The sequence below is a fragment of the Haliotis rufescens genome, unplaced genomic scaffold, assembly GCF_023055435.1.
Source record: "Haliotis rufescens isolate VD_foot unplaced genomic scaffold, xgHalRufe1.0.p SCAF_1, whole genome shotgun sequence".
In the NCBI taxonomy this organism is placed as follows: Eukaryota; Metazoa; Mollusca; class Gastropoda; order Lepetellida; family Haliotidae; genus Haliotis; species Haliotis rufescens.
This window is the reverse complement of record NW_025963779.1, coordinates 75,858,163-75,876,896: the sequence shown is the minus strand read 5'-3', so window position 1 is coordinate 75,876,896 and position 18,734 is coordinate 75,858,163. Positions and strand designations below refer to the sequence as shown.

The following is an 18,734-nucleotide window of genomic DNA, read 5'->3' as shown; positions in this document are numbered from 1 at the left end:
GATATTTCTGGAATACTGCAAAGAGCAGCTTAAAGGCGTCCTCACTCATTTAACTGCTATTTTTGTCTTGAGTCGACAATCAAACTGAAAGCCTGTTGCACATGTTAGAGAGTTTAATTTTCTGGCAAAATTAGTAAAGTTTAGTACATTTGGAGGATGATAGCTCATAAAGCTTTAAAAATAGCATGTTTTAAAATAAAGTATTTTTTTCCAGCTTTGAAACTCTGGGTCTCAAAGTAGGTCCCCATTTTGCTAGATTTGGTCTTCCTTACATCAAAGGTCAAGGTCAGCAGAGTTTAAATGTTTAAACATTAGGAATATTTATTTCAAGTTGTCTGATTATACAGGACACTGTCCATTACTGCCCATTCAGGTATATGTCTGTTTTCAATAGATAAAAGTAATTATTCATAACTTATTCATTGTCATCTATTATGGTTCACTCATACATAAGGTCATACATTTAAGTTTTTTAATGTTAAAGGTCAAGGTTAAGGTTAAGGTCAAGGTCAACAAGGTTAAATTACAATTTTTTTCAATTGTGTTGATTGCTTTCTTACAAACAGTTTTCAAATATTCAAAATGATATGTAAACTGTGGAGACTTTTACAATTCAAACCCTCTGTGTTGTGTTGAGTGTGAAATACCTCATAAACCACTGAAATTCTAATTTCAAAATTGATATTTAGAAGGCACCATATGGTGTTCTAGTTTCATTAGACGGTCCATTCTCTTGACATCAGAGATATATGGTTATTTCTACATGTGCATTAGGGCGTGCAGTACTTGATTGTGAACATTGTAATACTGTAATGGTCATACCATTTGGAATACGGACATTTAATGTCGACATTTAATGTCGACATTTACTATCTATCACAGCTGTGCCATGACAATAACATTGTGATTGAGGGGCACAGATAGCAGGGCTTTTGAATTTGAACAACTGGAAAATATATTCTTGCACAAATAAGAGATGGTTAACTGCAGAATAATTTCTGTTAACATTTACAATCCTTAGTGCATAGTCCAGACGGATGGCTCTTAACAAATATATTGGCTTTATTAGTTTCTTTTACTCTCAGTGATATTAGTTGACATTGTTGTATAGATGGGTACCCAGTGGGATGTTCATACAAATATGTGAACATGGGTTATTGACAGTGTACAGCAGTCAGTTACTATGAGATTCTCCTCAGGGAGCTGACAGAGGTATTGGCAGTGATGTGTAAACATTGGAAGTTGTGTCCTTTGGATAGTATTCTGTGAAGTATGTCAAAACTACACAGAGGAATTAATGAAATTAAGGTTGATAAAAACTAAGCAAATAGAAGCTATTTGAGAGTGTTGCAGGTGGATTTGTCAAAATGTGATGGATAAATATATCTAGCATTTGTAAGAGACCCTGGTTGGGATAGGTCCCCAGGACTCTGTTACTTGTCAGGGATAAACACGGCAACTAGTCCGTTAGTCCGGGACTAGAAACAGTCTAGACGGAATAGTTTTCTACAAATTTGGTTATTTGACACTAGCTCTGAATGACCTACAGACTAGTTGGATATGACCAATGGCTACCCCTGCTTGTCATAAGAGGCATAAAATGGATTTGGTGGTCAAGCTGTGTGACCTGGCTGTGTGACCTGGCTGTGTGACCTGGCTGTGTGACCTGGCTGTGTGACCTGGTTGTGTCACCTGGCTGTGTCACCTGGCTGTGTCACCTGGCTGTGTCACCTGGTTGTGTCACCTGGCTTGCTGTGTGACCTGGCTGTGTGACCTGGCTGTGTGACCTGGCTGGCTGTGTGACCTGGCTGTGTGACCTGGCTGTGTCACCTGGTTGTGTCACCTGGCTGTGTGACCTGGCTTACCTGGCTGTGTGACCTGGCTGTGTGACCTGGCTGTGTGACCTGGCTGTGTCACCTGGTTGTGTGACCTGGTTGTGTGACCTGGCTTACCTGGCTGTGTGACCTGGCTGTGTCACCTGGTTGTGTCACCTGGCTGTGTGACCTGGCTTACCTGGCTGTGTGACCTGGCTGTGTGACCTGGCTGTGTGACCTGGCTGTGTGACCTGGTTGTGTGACCTGGCTGTGTCACCTGGTTGTGTCATCTGGCTGTGTCACCTGGCTGTGTCACCGGACTGTGTCACCTGGCTGTGTCACCTGACTGTGTCACCTGGCTGTGTCACCTGGCTGTGTCACCTGACTGTGTCACCTGGCTGTGTCACCGGACTGTGTCACCTGGCTGTGTCACCTGGCTGTGTCACCTGACTGTGTCACCTGGCTGTGTCACCTGACTGTGTCACCGGACTGTGTCACCTGGCTGTCACCTGGTTGTGTCACCTGGCTGTGTCACCTGGTTGTGTGACCTGGTTGTGTCACCTGGCTGTGTCACCTGGTTGTGTCACCTGGCTGTGTCACCTGGCTGTGTCACCTGGTTGTGTCACCTGGCTGTGTGACCTGGCTTACCTGGCTGTGTCACCTGGCTGTGTCACCTGGCTGTGTGACCTGGCTGTGTCACCTGGTTGTGTCACCTGGCTGTGTCACCTGGCTTACCTGGCTGTGTCACCTGGCTGTGTCACCTGGCTGGTTGTGTCACCTGGCTGTGTGACCTGGTTGTGTGACCTGGCTGTGTGACCTGGCTGTGTGACCTGGCTGTGTCACCTGGTTGTGTCACCTGGCTGTGTCACCTGACTGTGTCACCTGGCTGTGTGACCTGGCTGTGTGACCTGGCTGTGTGACCTGGTTGTTTCACCTGGTTGTGTCACCTGGCTGTGTCACCTGACTGGTAGCGTGTTGTCAAACCTCAATGGTGTTCATCGTTGCCTATATTTTCAGTCACTGGTTTGACTGGGCCCGACTGGATTATATACAGGCCATATCCTGTATTGTGCAGTAGTTCATGTATTGTGCAGTAGTTGATTTATGGTGTGGAAGTTGAAGCATTGTGCAGGAGTTGATGTATTGTGCAGTAGTTGATATATTGTGCAGATGTTGACGTATTGTGTGTAAGTTGATGTATTGTGCAAGAGTTGATGTATTGTACAGAAATTGATGTATCGTGTTGAAGTTGAAGCATTGTGCAGGAGTTGAAGCATTGTGCAGGAGTTGATGCATTGTGCAGTAGTTGATGTGTTGTGCAGAAGTTGATGTATTGTGTGTAAGTTGATGTATTGTGCAGTAGTTGATGTATTGTGCAGAAATTGATGTATTGTGTGTAAGTTGATGTATTGAGCAGGAGTTGATGTATTGTGCAGAAATTGATGTATTGTGCAGTAGTTGATGTATTGTGCAGAAGTTGATGTATTGTGCAGAAATTGATGTATTGTGCAGTGGTTGATGTATTGTGCAGAGGTTGATGTATTGTGTGTAAGTTGATGTATTGTGCAGGAGTTGATGTATTGTGCAGAAGTTGATGTAGTTCTTCGTGTTTCAGCCTGAAGTTGGAGTGTGAGAAGCTGGCCCAGGAGAAGACAGAGATGCAGAGACATTATGTGATGGTAAGCATTCAATCTCACAAACTGTGCAGTTGTGTCCCTTTATTGTCCCAAGATCTGCACTTGTCCTAGGGTTAAGACACAATTGTTATTGGGGCCATCAAATATATCAGTATTTTGGGACAAGCAGAGTAATGACCTAAGACCATAATGCCAATAGCAGGACTTGGCCCGGACCTTATCACCATCAGGCCTTCACCTCACAGGTGGACACTGGGAGTCATCATGACTCACTACATATTGTTTGAGAGTCATGAACACAATTAAGAGTCATGCTAACGTTCAGCCTACAAGATTATTAACAAGAAATAACTTCAAACAGAATATGTCTTTATTTCATCCCTTCCCATTATGAATATGGAAATGCCTGTCAGTATCAAACATTCTGTTGATTGAAGCACATGTGCAAATAGAACAATTTCTGCGTCAGTCCTTTGATGTTGCTGTAGGAAATGGTACTGACTGGTATATATATGTTGTATTAAATATGACTCTACAAACATATAATTGGGCCTCTATTGGATGCAAACCACATCAAATACGCAGGTCATGTGAAACCCTGTGTCATGTGAAACCTTTGGTCATGTGAAACTGTCATGTGAAACCATGTGTCATGTAAAACCCTGTGTCATGTGAAACCCTGTGTTGTGTGAAACCATGTGCCATGTGAAACCCTGTCATGTGAAACCCTGTGTCATGTGAGATTCATGTGAAACCCTGGGTAATGTGAAACCCTGTGTTGTGTGAATCCCTGTATCATGTGAATCCCTGTGTCATGTGAAACACTGTGTCATGTGAAACCATGTCATGTGAAACCCTCTAGTGTGAAACCCTCTCTAACAGAGTTATTGAGCTTCACTGTATTAAAAATTGACAGCTAACCTCCCAATCAGCACATATCAGGGTTCCATTTTCACAAAGTGATCTTAGCACTAAGACTGTCGTAACTCCCATGCCATAGACTTATAAGTGTTGTAGCACTAAGATCATGGTTTGATATGGAACCCAGTTTCATGTCAGGAGCTAACATTGTTCCTGGGCTAGAGAAACCTACTGACATACATTCATACATGTTAGTCCAGGGCTGGTAGAAATTACTTATATTGCGAGAAGCTGTCAGATATTTTCCATATTGGTATTAAGTATATATTTGCTTACCTAGGATTTCAGAACAGGCGATTTGATGATAGAGAACACTGAGTAAGAGTGACAGCTTGTCAGATAAAGTCAGTTTTTACAAAGCTGTCCTCCATGGTACCAAAGACATGTGTGTGCTATTCAATGTCCTTGTTGGTATTTTTTGTCCCATGTTTTTTGTCTTGACGTAGTTAACTGAATATGTTGCCATTTTGGCATCATTATTTTAGATTTTCTTGGCAGTTTGGCTGTTTAACATTTTGTATGCACAGATGTCTTTGTGAGTGAGTGAGTATGGTTTTACGTTGTTTTTAGCAATATTCCAGCAATATCATGGCGGAGGACACCAGAAATGGGCTTCACACATTGTACCCATGTTGGTAATTGAACCCGGGTCTTCGGCTTGACGAGTGAACACTTTAACCACTAGGCTACCTGACCGCCCCTAGGTGTCTTTGAGATGAAACTTAAATAAGTTTCTATTTGTCAAAAAGAAAATAGTGCATTTTGGACTGTAATGTTTTGTAAAAAAGTTACAGTAGGATGTAGAAAGACCCGGGTTTGATTCCCAACATGGGCACAATGAGTGAAGCCCATTTCTGGTGTCCCCTGCAGTGATATTGCAGGTATATTGCTAAAAACGGCGTAAAACCATACTCACTCACTCATAATAGAGTGTATAAAAGAATGCTTTTGGATATCAAATTTCTATTCAAAATGTACAGCCATACGTTTCTTTGATCTGTTATAAATTACACAAAAAATCATTCATAATCATTCATGTCAATATGCAACCAATATTTATTTTCACTGATGGAATAACATCCTTGATATTTCAAATAATGAAAAACTGGTTCTTTGATATACTATTGCTAGATTACAGAAAACATTACCAACTGATTATGATCAATAATTGATTGGTTTGACAAGCTAGTTATGACCCATGATTGGTGATGAAATCCCAACGGATTCCCTGACCTAGTACTAATGTATTCCTAACCAAAAGGGGTTATCACATACTCCTGTCTTTTTGTCAGAGTTGAGAGTCATGAATTCTATAAAATTACTGTGGATATTTCAAAAAGCAGTAATTACAACAGAAGCACATGCTTTACTGAATACAATCACTTAGAGCTTGCGTCTTTTCCATTACTTTACGTCTCACTTACTTTACGTCTCACTTACATGATTGGCCCCCTCGACGTCCCCTTGGCACTTTGTACAACCCCCAATCAGGAATATCAATCCCCCCTCCCATCTCCATCCTCGTCCATGATTACAGTGTACGACACGTCTGTTCTTATAATCAGTGAGAATAGTATCTCAAGAGCTAAATGAATAATTTAGGAACTCTGCCTTGTTTTAGATGTAGCAACTTGCATATGAGCCGAGATAATTTCGTCCAAGAGGCCCCTTATCTTGCGTCTAGATAGATTTCCTCTTCCCTTCCTTCCTGGTTTTGCCTAATCTGTAGATGGCGAGCGCTCATACCCCGGCTGTCGATATCGGCAACGCAGAGGGCCCGAGTTTCTCCTTAATTTTCTGATTACAGCCAAGGCTAGTCTTGGATGCATTAAACAGAGCTGTCCATATTGATTTTTAGTTGTCGCTTTCATCTCTCTCCTTCCCTGCTCAACCCAATCATGTCAGCTCAATAATTATATCGGGCCGTGCATATTGGCTTCCAAAATGGAATTAATTTGTTCCTAACACGAAATGTCGCCTGCCTGGGGCGGTGGAGAGGGTTGCCCCAAGCTGGGTTCGAACCCAGATCATCGCTCATCCTCATCGGTTTTGATTGAAGGAATTACACCTGTTTGAAATGATGAAGGTGGATAATATAATAATAATAATAGTGTATATTGTGTGCTAGGTGATAGAAGATATTTAACTGGGCCTTGCTGATGTAAGCTTTTTAATTGTCCACTGCCTATCAGTGTCAGTACACATAAAACCAGGATTTTTTGTTTAATTTGAAGTCATAAAACACTACCAGATACATCCATATTTGATATTTTAGTAATGTGATATCAAGATATACCGTAAATATTAAGCATTATGTTTTACTATTCATGAGGAAATTCAATTTTTAATGAGCAGGTAATGGGTTTTTTACCTGGATACAGATCTCTCATTATTTGACCTTTGGATTAATTACATGTCTTTTGTTAATCTTACAAAGATGACAGTGGTGTTTTTCATGTTATTGATCAGTACCCCGTGTAGATCCGGATAATAGGTCTTCAGCAACCCATGGCTGTAGTAAGAGGCAACTTATGGGATCGGGTGGTCAGGCTTGCTACTTGGTTGATGCATTGATCGATGCTCATGATGTCAATCACAACATTGCCTGGTCCAGACTGCTGTCATATAGCTAGAATTTTGCTGAGTATGACTAAAGCATCAAACAGACAAAATGTTGTTTAGTAATCTGCATTATCAGAGTTTTACAAAATCTTTCTGGGCTGCTAAAAGTAAGTTGTTTAATGAAGTAACTACGAGGGGTGTATCAATATTATTTGTCATGAAACGATACGAATGAAAAAAAAACCAACGCAGTTGATATTTAGTGATGTAATTCATGAAACATTGGCTTGAGACCACTGTCCATTATGTTGAAATTACCTAAATCTTACATGTCAACCTTATATTCATTATATCGCTTTGTATCGATACATGACCTCATGATACAATACTTGTATATAGTACATGTATCATATCACAGAGTATTGAGAAGCACCATACAAACAATGAATTGTTACATCCTTTATTGCTAATGAAGACTTAGACATTTTGAAAATTTAGTTTTAGAATATGTCTCACATGTGATATGTGACAACCAGTGATTATTGTAGTATATATTATGTGCATGTATTACTAGTAATATTGCAGTTAGGTTATATGTTGACAATATGTATCATATGTAGACAAAGGTAATATTATAACAGTATATATCACCTGCAACAAAGGTAATATATTTGACAATATATATCATCTGCAACAAAGTAATATGGTGAAAATATCATCTACATCAAAGATAATATATTGACTATACCCGGTATATGTCACCTGCATCAAAGATAATAATTATATTGACTATAGCCGGTATATGTCACCTACATCAAAGATAATATGTTGACTATATCCCGGTATATGTCACCCGCAACAAGGATAATATGTTGACTATACCAAGTGGATGTCATCTGCATCAAAGGTAATATGTTGACTATACCCATTGTATGTCATCTGCATCAAAGGTAATATGTTGACTATACCCGGTATATGTCACCTGCAACAAAGGTAATATGTTGACAATATATGTCATCTGCATCAAAGGTAATATGTTGACAATATATGTCATCTGCGTCAAAGGTAATATGTTGACAATATATGTCATCTGCAGACAAATGGACATCATTATATACTGGATTAGTGTCCTTACTGTGCATATTCTATCACTGTATCTCAAACTCACTCAATTTCGTACATGACATAATGTTGGCTGTTTCAATGTGGTGGAAAGTGATGACGGTCATAGATGCTGACTGGCTTTGTGCGACCACCACCCACTGGCATGGTGCTGACAAGCCACGGATGTGACCATGGAGTCAATCTTGGATTCAACCCACAACCAGTGCATCCTGACAGTTACGGGACACAACTCTGCACAGTTATAGTTATAGCATCTTAGACCACTGAAGGAACAGTGCCCCTCACCACCAGTCAAACTGGTTTGATATTTTAGATTTTCATACTTTCAAGGCTAATGCTGTTCCTTTTCTTTTCAGTACTATGAGATGTCCTACGGACTCAATGTGGAAATGCACAAACAGGTATGTTCGTTTCATATGTGTTCATGTATTTAGCAATCTCATTAAAATAAGATCTTAGTTCTCGCTACTGATAAACAAAGATCTTTGTTTAGCGGTAGCGAGAACTAAGAGCTGATTTTAGTGAGATTGTGTATTTAGTATTGAGGAACCGACAAACAAATGCAGATCCAGTGGTCAAAATGTCTGACATCTTGACACGTTACTAATGCTATCAACCAGTTGTTTGTCTGGATCAGATTTTGTAAGAAACTCTTAACGGGATCGGGTGGTCAAGCTAGCTAACTTAACTGATGCATGTCATTGTATAACAACTGCTTAGATCAATGCTCATGATTTCAATCACTGGATTGGCTGGTCCAGACTTGATTATTTACAGACTGGTGCCATATAACGTGAATACTACTGAGTGCAAGCGTCAACAACAAACAAACTGGATCAGATTCAATTATTTGGTTAGAGGCTGTCACGATATGTCTGGAATATTACTGCCTGCAAAATAAGACATTCACTCACTCTTGATATTTACATAAGCATTATCTTGTTTCAAAATAAGGATTGATAAAAGAAAAGTAAACTTCAAAAGCAACTTGCATTGTCAACATTCATTTTACAATATTTACCTCTAAGACAGCATTTGTGTGTATTGTTTTTAAAAAGCATGAAAATTTAAATCCCACCCACACATTCAGCGGAAATGATGTTTGTTTATGGTGAATAACTAAACAATAAATCAAAACCAAAATTCTTCCTTGAATAGTTTTATTCTCACATGACCGTCAGTGTGCATTTTCTGATCCTTCATTACAATCAGTACTAGCTGCGAGATCCAGCTGCGAGTCCATGATAATATAAGGAACGGGAGAACGCCCCAAGATCAATGACAACAAAGCACATGTATGACCAGAAACACTTGTAAAACTTTGAACTGTTTCTTGTTGGTATTGCTAATATTTGCCATCAGCTTAATAGATCACCTTTATCAGGTGCTATGTAAATGAAAGCCTTGGGCCTCGCACTATGTGTAACAGGCAATTGATTTTATATGACTTCTTCACATTCAAGCACGACAAACACGAACCAAATGTACACGCAAAATTTGGTGAAAGCACGTTGCCCCCTGTTTGTACACAGAGGTAAACTTTGCAGACATACAACAAACAGAATAAAATGAAAACAGAAAATGTGAGGAAGAGGCAGTGAACATCCAAACTGGCGGCTTAGTTAATATTTGCTCAATTTTGTAAACAGTTTTTCACGTTGCCTATTAGTGATGCTACCATTAGGAGTCTCAGGAATGATTAATGTGGAGATGTAGTGTTATTGACATGCTGGAAGCGTATGGCGTGTTCGATGGCCAGGGGGCGATGGCACTTGATGCTGATGCCTCTTCAGTGGATGTGATCCGTGTGTGTGATCTGTAGATATCTTCAGTGGATGTGATCTGTGTATGATCAGTAGATATCTTCAGTGGATGTGATCTGTGTATGATCAGTAGATATCTTCAGTGGATGTGATCCGTGTGTATGATCTTTTGGTAACTTCAGTGGATGTGATCCGTGTGTATGATCTGTTGATATCTTCAGTGGATGTGATCCGTGTAAGATCTGTTGGTATCTTCAGTGGATATGATCCGTGTTTGATCTGTTGGTATCTTCAGTGGATGTGATCCGTGTAAGATCTGTTGGTATCTTCAGTGGATGTGATCTGTGTATGATCAGTAGATATCTCCAGTGGATGTGATCCGTGTGTATGATCTGTTGATATCTTCAGTGGATATGTTCGGTTGGTAACTTCTATGAATAAAAATTATCTCTGTGAATGATCTGAACACCCGGCTGTTCATTCTGAGGACACTGGCGGAGTAGCCATGCACATGATTTTCACCTGCACAGTGAGCACATTTAACATGAGTGAATGTGTGAGAGTGTGCCAACAGTATTCGGGTATATCAATGCATGGTTACCAGCATGTTGAGAGGGGAAAACCCGAACGAGGACAGGCCCTGACTGACCATCAGGGTATCAAGACAAAAGAAAAACAATTCTCAGTTGGCCTTGACAATCGTGTTGCTTCTTTCTTTCAGAAAAACCACATGGCAAAAACCAAATACTTCCAGAATATTTCCAAGCTCATCATATTTCTCTATGACAGTAATTTTGTTTCTTCAAAGAATCCTATCATTTTCCATGATCTGGTTTTGATTTGCCAGCCCTCATATGGACCCTGCCAATGTTAAATTTACCCAGATTACACAATCAATATGTGAGACTATTTGCTCAGCTTTATATAAGCATCATCAAACACACCTCGCAAATGTGGCTGCAGTTCCTGGTCTGGCTTACCCTGTGAATTACAACAGCTGAATATGAGCACATATTAAGTGTCTTGATATGGGTATAGCATGGCAGGCGGGCAGGCAGGCAACTGCAGCCCAGAGAGCAGAAAGTTGAAGTAAAGAGACACATCTATCTCATTTAAATAGCAGTATCAGTGTAGTGTTACAAAGGTCCATGTCTGGCGAACTGAAAGGAAGCGATATAATTGAAGTTTGAACGACAGATGTTTAATTTTTGTGCTTTAAACAAACATTTGGATTATGTTTGAAGTTGATTTTTCCTGGATATTTTTTGGCCTGGCGCCTGCTGGGGTCTGTCAACGGATGATTGATGCTGGTTGTTCTCTGGAAGTGGTGTTTTGTGTTTCTTAGACACTAGCTCATCATTGGTCATTTGAAGGTTATTGATTTTGGGTTTTTTGATACTTGTTTAACATGTTTAAATCATTTGATATCTTATACAAGCATCATATTTACAATTATAGTAAGGATGCAATATTACACTCTTCCAACAGCTTAAAAATATCAAAAATCATAACACCTAGTAAAATGATGCATAAAACATTGCAAATAATATATGATATTAATATCAGCATTTTTGTAGAAAAGTTGGGTTTAGATTCTGACTTCTTTCATTTCTCGTCAGAAGAAACAAAGTAATTAACACATCTGGATGCTGATCTTGTTTCTTCAGAGGTTTTACAGGTGCACACAAAAACATGCAACATATATGCAACAGGTGCATGTTTATCAGATTGAAACATCATCTTATATTTCTTGATAATCTGTAGGAATCTAAAAATGAATTTCCGCACACTTAATGCTTCTTCTTGTATGACCTGGTGTATCAGTCTGCGCTACTCCTTTGACAGGTGAGAAGTGGAATAAATGCTGTGAGTTTCTTTGCATGTCTAAGACAGCCCCCGTGGTCTAGTGGTAAAGCGTCCGCCCAGAGAGCGGAAAGTCCAGGGTTCGATCCCTGTTTGATGACAGTAGAAAGAGAGCGTATAGAAATATTCAAAAATTGTATTGCATTTACAATGTTTTCATGTAAGTTCTAAAAGAAATATTTGGGGATTGTATACTAAAACATATCTGCAAATAGAAAATGACATTTTGTTTATGTGTAAATATACGCAACAAAACCCTTTCTATATTTATAAGATAGAGTTGGTTGTACGATTCCGACTGTATTATGAGCATGTGTCTATGAATCACTTGTATTCCCCTATTGCTTGTCAGTCAGTGTCTAAATAGGTACCTTGCAGTTGTCATGGTTATGTAGCAGGGCGTGGTGTCATCTCACAGATGACATCCTTACCTTGTCAGCTTGCTGACGGGGTTAACCTCTTTGGTCATGTGGACAAGGCGTCCGATCTCGGATTAGAAGGTCCTTGGTTCGAATCCCATCACGGGACTCAGACATTCTATAGCCACTACATTGGCGCCCAACGTGGGGCATGTTCATATTAAATTTGAGCAAAATAAGCCTCAGTTCCCTACTATAAGTCCCGAGACGTGCCCTCTGTTGACGGGGTAGTATGTAGCAGGGCGTGGAGTCATTGGCAATTTTATGGCCGCTACAGTAATATTAAGAAACATATATTGCTGTTTAGCTCACCTGACTTTATGCTTGTTTAACCTTTCTGATCTAGTATAATAGATCAATTACTGAGCTTTGTGTTTTGTAAGGTCCTTCAAATCTTCTTCCATCTGCATCTAACAAGCATGTTGCATGATGTCTTTTTTGGCCATATGATCAAAACCATTAAAAGGTCTTTTACTTAATACAAACCTTGGATGTTGCCATCCAGATGTTTGCTGTCAAGAATGTCTATAATTAATTAAAGGGACATTTCCATGTAGCCATGATTAGTTGATACAGAAATATGTTAATCCAAACAATTTCTCTGGGGACATTACTGTCCTAATGAACAGGGTTTTGCCGTAGTGTCATGAATGAAAACAATGCTTGAAAATATTGTCTTGTACAAAGAACTATTTAGAACTCTGTGAAACGGGCTGCCTTAAGTTATTCTTCGAATTTGATTGCATCCTCCAGTGATTTTCCTGTTAACTGCTGCACACAGATTATTGACATCAGAGATTATTCCTCCATGGACTTCCACTTGGCACATGTCATGAAGGTCAAAGGTCAAGGTCATGCAAGCGAAAAAACTAAGTTTGTCGTTACACATTCTCAAAAAGGTATTGATTCATGTATCATGAAACTTGTAATGTACCTTCTCTAGGATGGGGTACTGCTTTGAAAAGGATTTGGTCAATATAAGATAACAAGGATAAGATCATGTTTTAGCCTTTTGTAAGACATACATCATTGTCAATATCTGAGTCTTGGTTACCTTTTTCAGGAATGAAACCTTATACAGTCAAGTCTCGTTAATCCGACAATTGGCTTCATCCGACACTAAGGGTGGGAACCAATTAAATCAGTGCTATTTAGACCCGTTAATGCGACAGTCTTGCACTCCGACACACCTAATTTGCAAGGAATTACCGAAATCACTCATTAATCAGTCTTGTTAATCCAACACACTGATCAGCGTACTCCATGGTCATCTGTCCGCGACTACACAGACCCGTGTTTTGATGCGAAACGAGTCGGCGAGTAGCTGTATATTTCCATGGATGCAGAGATAAATTTTCTTAACAATAAACAATTACTGCTTTAAATAAACAAAACAGAATTAATCACACGCCTAGATTACCTGAACCTCATAAAATCGGATAAAAGTTCTCACTACCGCTGAGGACATCCCACTACAGGTCACGTCAGAACGACCTTTCGCAAACTTTGACCAACCAATGAAATTACTAACAGGAAGTCAACATTAGCCACTAAGAAAGCAGCTTTCTTAAGCATTGCGGTACTAGTTTCAAATTGGTGACTTCGATTCCAGACTATGCTTATAAAAATATTTCGAATCAGTCATACATTAGAAACATGATTAGAAAACATATTCCGCTAACAATGTTACATAACAATAGGGGCGGTCGGGTAGCCTAGTGGTTAAAGCGTTCGCTCGTCACGCCGAAGACCCGGGTTCGATTCCCGACATGGGTACAATGTGTGAAGCCCATTTCTGGTGTCCCCCGCTGTGATATTGCTGGAATATTGCTAAAAGCGGCGTAAAACCATACTCACTCACTCACATAACAATATGAATACAATGTATTTGCATGTATCTTGTCAAATCCTACCACATCAAAGTCATCACAGGTCAAGGTCATCTGTGAGGTTATTGTGAAACATGGCTGTATCATTTATTGTTACTGTTGCACTTTTATTTGTGCTATCCTGAGACCTCGGTAATTGTTGGACCTGAAGAAGTTGTGTTAATTAAGGTCAAGGTCTGGGGGTAATGCGTTTGGACTGGAAATGCAGGGTTGTACATAAAGACTTGAGGAAATGGCAGTGATGGGACTGCTTCTGTTTTTGCAGGTAAATGTAAACACCTCTGGTTGCATCATGTGATGTTGAATAATGGTAAAACCTGAAAAGAACTTTTTCTTTCACAATAATCAATAACAAAGCAACAAAGGGTTATGGTTTAAATTTAACGTGATTTTTTTTATACAATTGTTTGAAGTTGTAGTAAAGCATTATCTGTAGGATTGAATACATTATAATCTCGGGATGGAGCCTGACATAAGGAGATAATGCTTTATACTTGTTAGGATGGTGGGGTAGCCTAGTGGTTGAAGCGTTCGCTCGTCACGCCAAAGGCCCAGGTTCGATTCCCCACATGGGTACAATGTGTTAAGCCAATTTCTGGTATCCCCTGTTGGATATTGCTGGAATATTGCTAAAAGCGGCGTAAAACCATACTCACTCATACTCATTAGATAAAGCAACTTTTAGAAAACTTGCTGCTGTTGTCGAAGATGATTATCGCTACTTGATGGGCTTGTCAATTCCCTCCGTCACCGTGAATACATACAGTGTATTAGAACCATGGTCTGGTTCCAAAAAGATGTAACCCGGCTCAGACCAATGAACACTCAGGTTACAAAGGGCAATATTTTTTGTGCAACATATGTCCTCGTCCGGTGGACACCTACTCCACATATTGCTTCAGTGTTAGGCAACGGTTGAGTTCACACAGTCTGTACTTGGAGTAGACCTCCTTTGACTTCTGTGAGGTATAATTGGCATAATTTAGTTAGTTGTTTCATTAGTAAACTCCAAATAAACACATGTCTCTACTACACGGCACAGATGTCGGTTTCATGTGTGATTGAGGAATGTAGTGTATACAAGCCTAGTGAAGTATTGTCAATGTCCAGAGGGAAAAGGAAGCAAAGAGTCTCATATTCCATAAAGGAACAAAACTAGGGTGGTTTGGGTGTCTGTCATTTGTGCAAATGCACGCATTGCATGGACACCTCAACAACGAAAATGTTGCTTTTGTGCTAGACTGAACTTGTTATTCACCAAAAAAGCTAGTTAAAAAATGAAAAGAATTTCTGTGTGGATAAGTTAGCACTGAATGAGCTTGTTGTATTAGCATCTTTTTTAAGAAAGGTGAAGAACAAGAGCCGGTTCCTTCATGTTCTGGGGCTTGAAAGAGTTTCCGTTTCTTTGAGGAAGAGCTTTAGATTAGGGTGATGCTTGAACTTGAAGTAAGTTGGTGTCTATGTCTCAATTGATGCAGCTGATTCAGTTTGTAAAGGAGGCTCAGCTCTTGTGATCCTTGAGTTCTTGTGTAAGAGGTTTGATGATGATGATGATGATTATGATTATGATGATGATGACAACGACATGGACAACAATGACAAGGAAGATGATAGGGAACCATACAGTTGGAGAATAAAGAAGAAACTCTTTAATGATGATGATGACGACGATGATGACATGGTTGATGATGATGATGATGACAACGACGATGACGTGGTTGATGATGATGATGATGACGACGACAACAACATGGACAACGATGACAAGGAAGATGATAGGGAACCATACAGTTGGAGAATAAAGAAGAAACTCTTTAATGATGATGATGATGACATGGTTGATGATGATGATGATGATGATGATGATGACGATGACGTGGTTGATGATGATGATGATGACGACGACGACATGGACAACAATGACAAGGAAGGGGATAGGGAACCATACAGTTGGAAAATAAAGAAGAAACTATTTAATAATGATAATATTGATTAAAGGTATCGGTCTTGTGAATGCAAATGCAACATTACCTATTAACTCACTGAACAGGGTAATACAGTTTGAGCTAACTCAAAGGAGCATTTTGGAGATAAGGAATATTTTGATTTATAATAATGATGATGATAATAAAAGCCAAACTTTTCATTTGTATCACAGACTTATTCAGAGGTGAATTTGGAGGATAAAGAATAAAATGAAGGATAATAATAACAACAATAATTATGGTAATGCGAACTGTTCTGTTACGTGGATCTCGTGTTGAATGTAAAGATGAAGAAAAATTCATCCTAGGGCAAATGACCTGTTGTTTATGGTCCTGACAAAACAAAAAGCATTATGAACAAAAACATTTATTCTGACATAGACTTCTTTTTCTTCGGTTTGTCCACGCTTCATACCAGCAATGCCATACCAGGCCAACAACTGTAAAAAGGGAAGTCTCTCTTCGGTCAGTGGAGAAATAAAAAAAATTATAAAAAAATAATTACTTTCTTAAAAGATCAGATCAGGTGGATTAATAATCCAAGTAATAGTAATTTATAATAATGATGATGGTGAGTATTATCTCTGCAGATCTGTTGTTAATTTTGTGAGACCAGACATAAGATGAATTTCCAAATTGAAGCATCTAACGCTCGTGGTAGTCATGATAAGAATACTTCCATCAGCAACCCATTTTTTGTAATAAGTAAAATCTTTGGGGATTTTATATAGTAATTGAGATTTTTTTTTATGCGTGGATGAGAGATTGGGCAGTGTAAGTGTGGCACTATTTTCCTAACGAAGATCTATCAGCTGTCAGTGGCTGCAGTCACATTAACTCTGTCACTATTTCCCCAAAGTCTTCACGGCATTTTCTATGTTACGTTTTTGCCGCCAGCATGAATGTTAGCTAACGCAGATGGAAATTGTCCACACCGTATCATCACAAAAGTCTCATTCTCTTTTTTCCCCAGGCGTGATATCTTCTTGATGACTGTCCTCGCAAGCTGGTAATCAGCTGCTGTGTAATAAACCTCCATTACTTTCTCCCAAGTGGTTGCTTGTAAATAGCATTTATGATGAAATCTTTGGGGAGTTACCTCCCTTGAGCCACACCATAACCAGAGTGTGTGGTGCTGGTTTTGGTGATATATGGATTTGCAGATTATAAAGACAACGTCTCATGAAAAAGAGAGATGATTCTATACATATTGGATTACGATCTCTGATATCGTTTTGTGAAAAAAGATTAAGTCTGGCAAACTTTGTTTTTCTGAACCAGTGTGTGCATAAAGTGGAATGCCTGCAGTCATGAATATGGCATTTGCGTGCCATTTTAGTGTGGAGAAATGGTAATACATGTTGATGAGTTTGTGAGAAAGAATTGATTTTCAAAGGGATTATTTTCAGCCTACACATGGCCTAATGTCAGACATGTCGTGGATGGAAGTAGGGATCCTTTCACTTCATGATTTTATAGAAAGATTTGATTATTGGAAATAGTTCTCGAGAAAATACTACTTAAATTAACACGCATATAAGGCAAGGATAAGGATCTGAAACACCTTCTGAGTGGGTGAGGATCATGTGTAAAACAATTTTTCTTTCCCTTTCATTCAATTTTATCGTTATGCTGAAGTGAACTCTTTCCAAGGAAAGCCTTTTTTTTAAAAGTGGCTTGTGGATTCTGATGACCCCTAAAAATGAAAAATGGGAACATGATAAATTCTGAAGAGCACCATTTTGTTTATTCAGATGAATTCTAACTAATGTGTTCACCATGAAACAAAATGTGCACACAATAAGACAAGTGCTTAAACTGCAAACTTTGTTTTACAATAAGATAAGCTTAACTAATACTGCACAAATTGCAACATATTTGTAAACAACAACATAATAATTTTATAAATTGTCTTGTTATTCCAAACATGAGCTATAAAACATGGTGATTAAGTTACCTCTGGTTTTTCACTTTGGAATAAGACGCTGGTGTTGAGTGCAAGTCAATCTTGTGTGCAGATGAACACAACTTATTTCAACAAAAAAGTAAGGATGACTTTTTTAAATTTCATGATGTGAAGGTGTGCTTCTTAATCTTGATCAAATGGCAACTGATATTGTGAGACTGTAATGAAGATTTTGTCAAACTTATCACAAGCGCTCATATATTTTTGTGGTTTAAAGGAAGTCCTTTCAAGGAGCCATTCATTCCAAAATTGTTTTTCATATGTGAATGTTTGAGTCCTTTAATAATTATACGTAGAGGATGATTTAGAAGCAAAAACATTCCAATCCTCAAATCAATGTAAATGTCAATGTATGTCCCATCAAGCGAGTCTGAGAGACATTCTTCTGTTATTCCCAGACAAGTAACGAAATTTTCCAGAGACCAATTAAGAGGCCCCAAATCCATATTAATTACCGAATCTAAGTTCAAACCATGTTTCCCATGATTCATTGCATTGAATCCAGCCAATGATCATTGGTCCATCCCTGTTCGACTTCAGTCGTTAATGGCTGTCACTTCCAACTGTATTAGTCTGAGAGTAATCAAGTGAAACTGGCTACAAGAAATAATTCAATCTTTTACCTCGGTGTTGTTAGGAACGTCCAATCAAAGATAGCACAAGTCACATGTCTAACCCATCGTTACGGGCCCAAGTAGAGTTTTATTTGATATTGTCTAGCGGTTTGCATGAAGAGGATACCCACAGGTTTTAACCGATCACAGATTAGCGCGCTTGGTTTGTGACATTT

General features: G+C 39.1%; 1 protein-coding gene across 4 annotated transcripts in view; it reads left to right on the top strand.

The window, feature by feature from the left end:
- LOC124146824 (transducin-like enhancer protein 1) overlaps positions 1 to 18,734 on the top strand; it is an 84,524-nt gene that overhangs the window by 17,426 nt on the left and 48,364 nt on the right. For all 4 annotated transcript variants that reach the window (XM_046517300.2, XM_046517298.2, XM_046517297.2 and 1 more), the window contains exons 3-4: positions 3,430 to 3,493; positions 8,416 to 8,460. In XM_046517300.2, the coding sequence (XP_046373256.1) occupies positions 3,430 to 3,493; positions 8,416 to 8,460 (109 nt within the window). The remainder of the gene's footprint in view (positions 1 to 3,429; positions 3,494 to 8,415; positions 8,461 to 18,734) is intronic.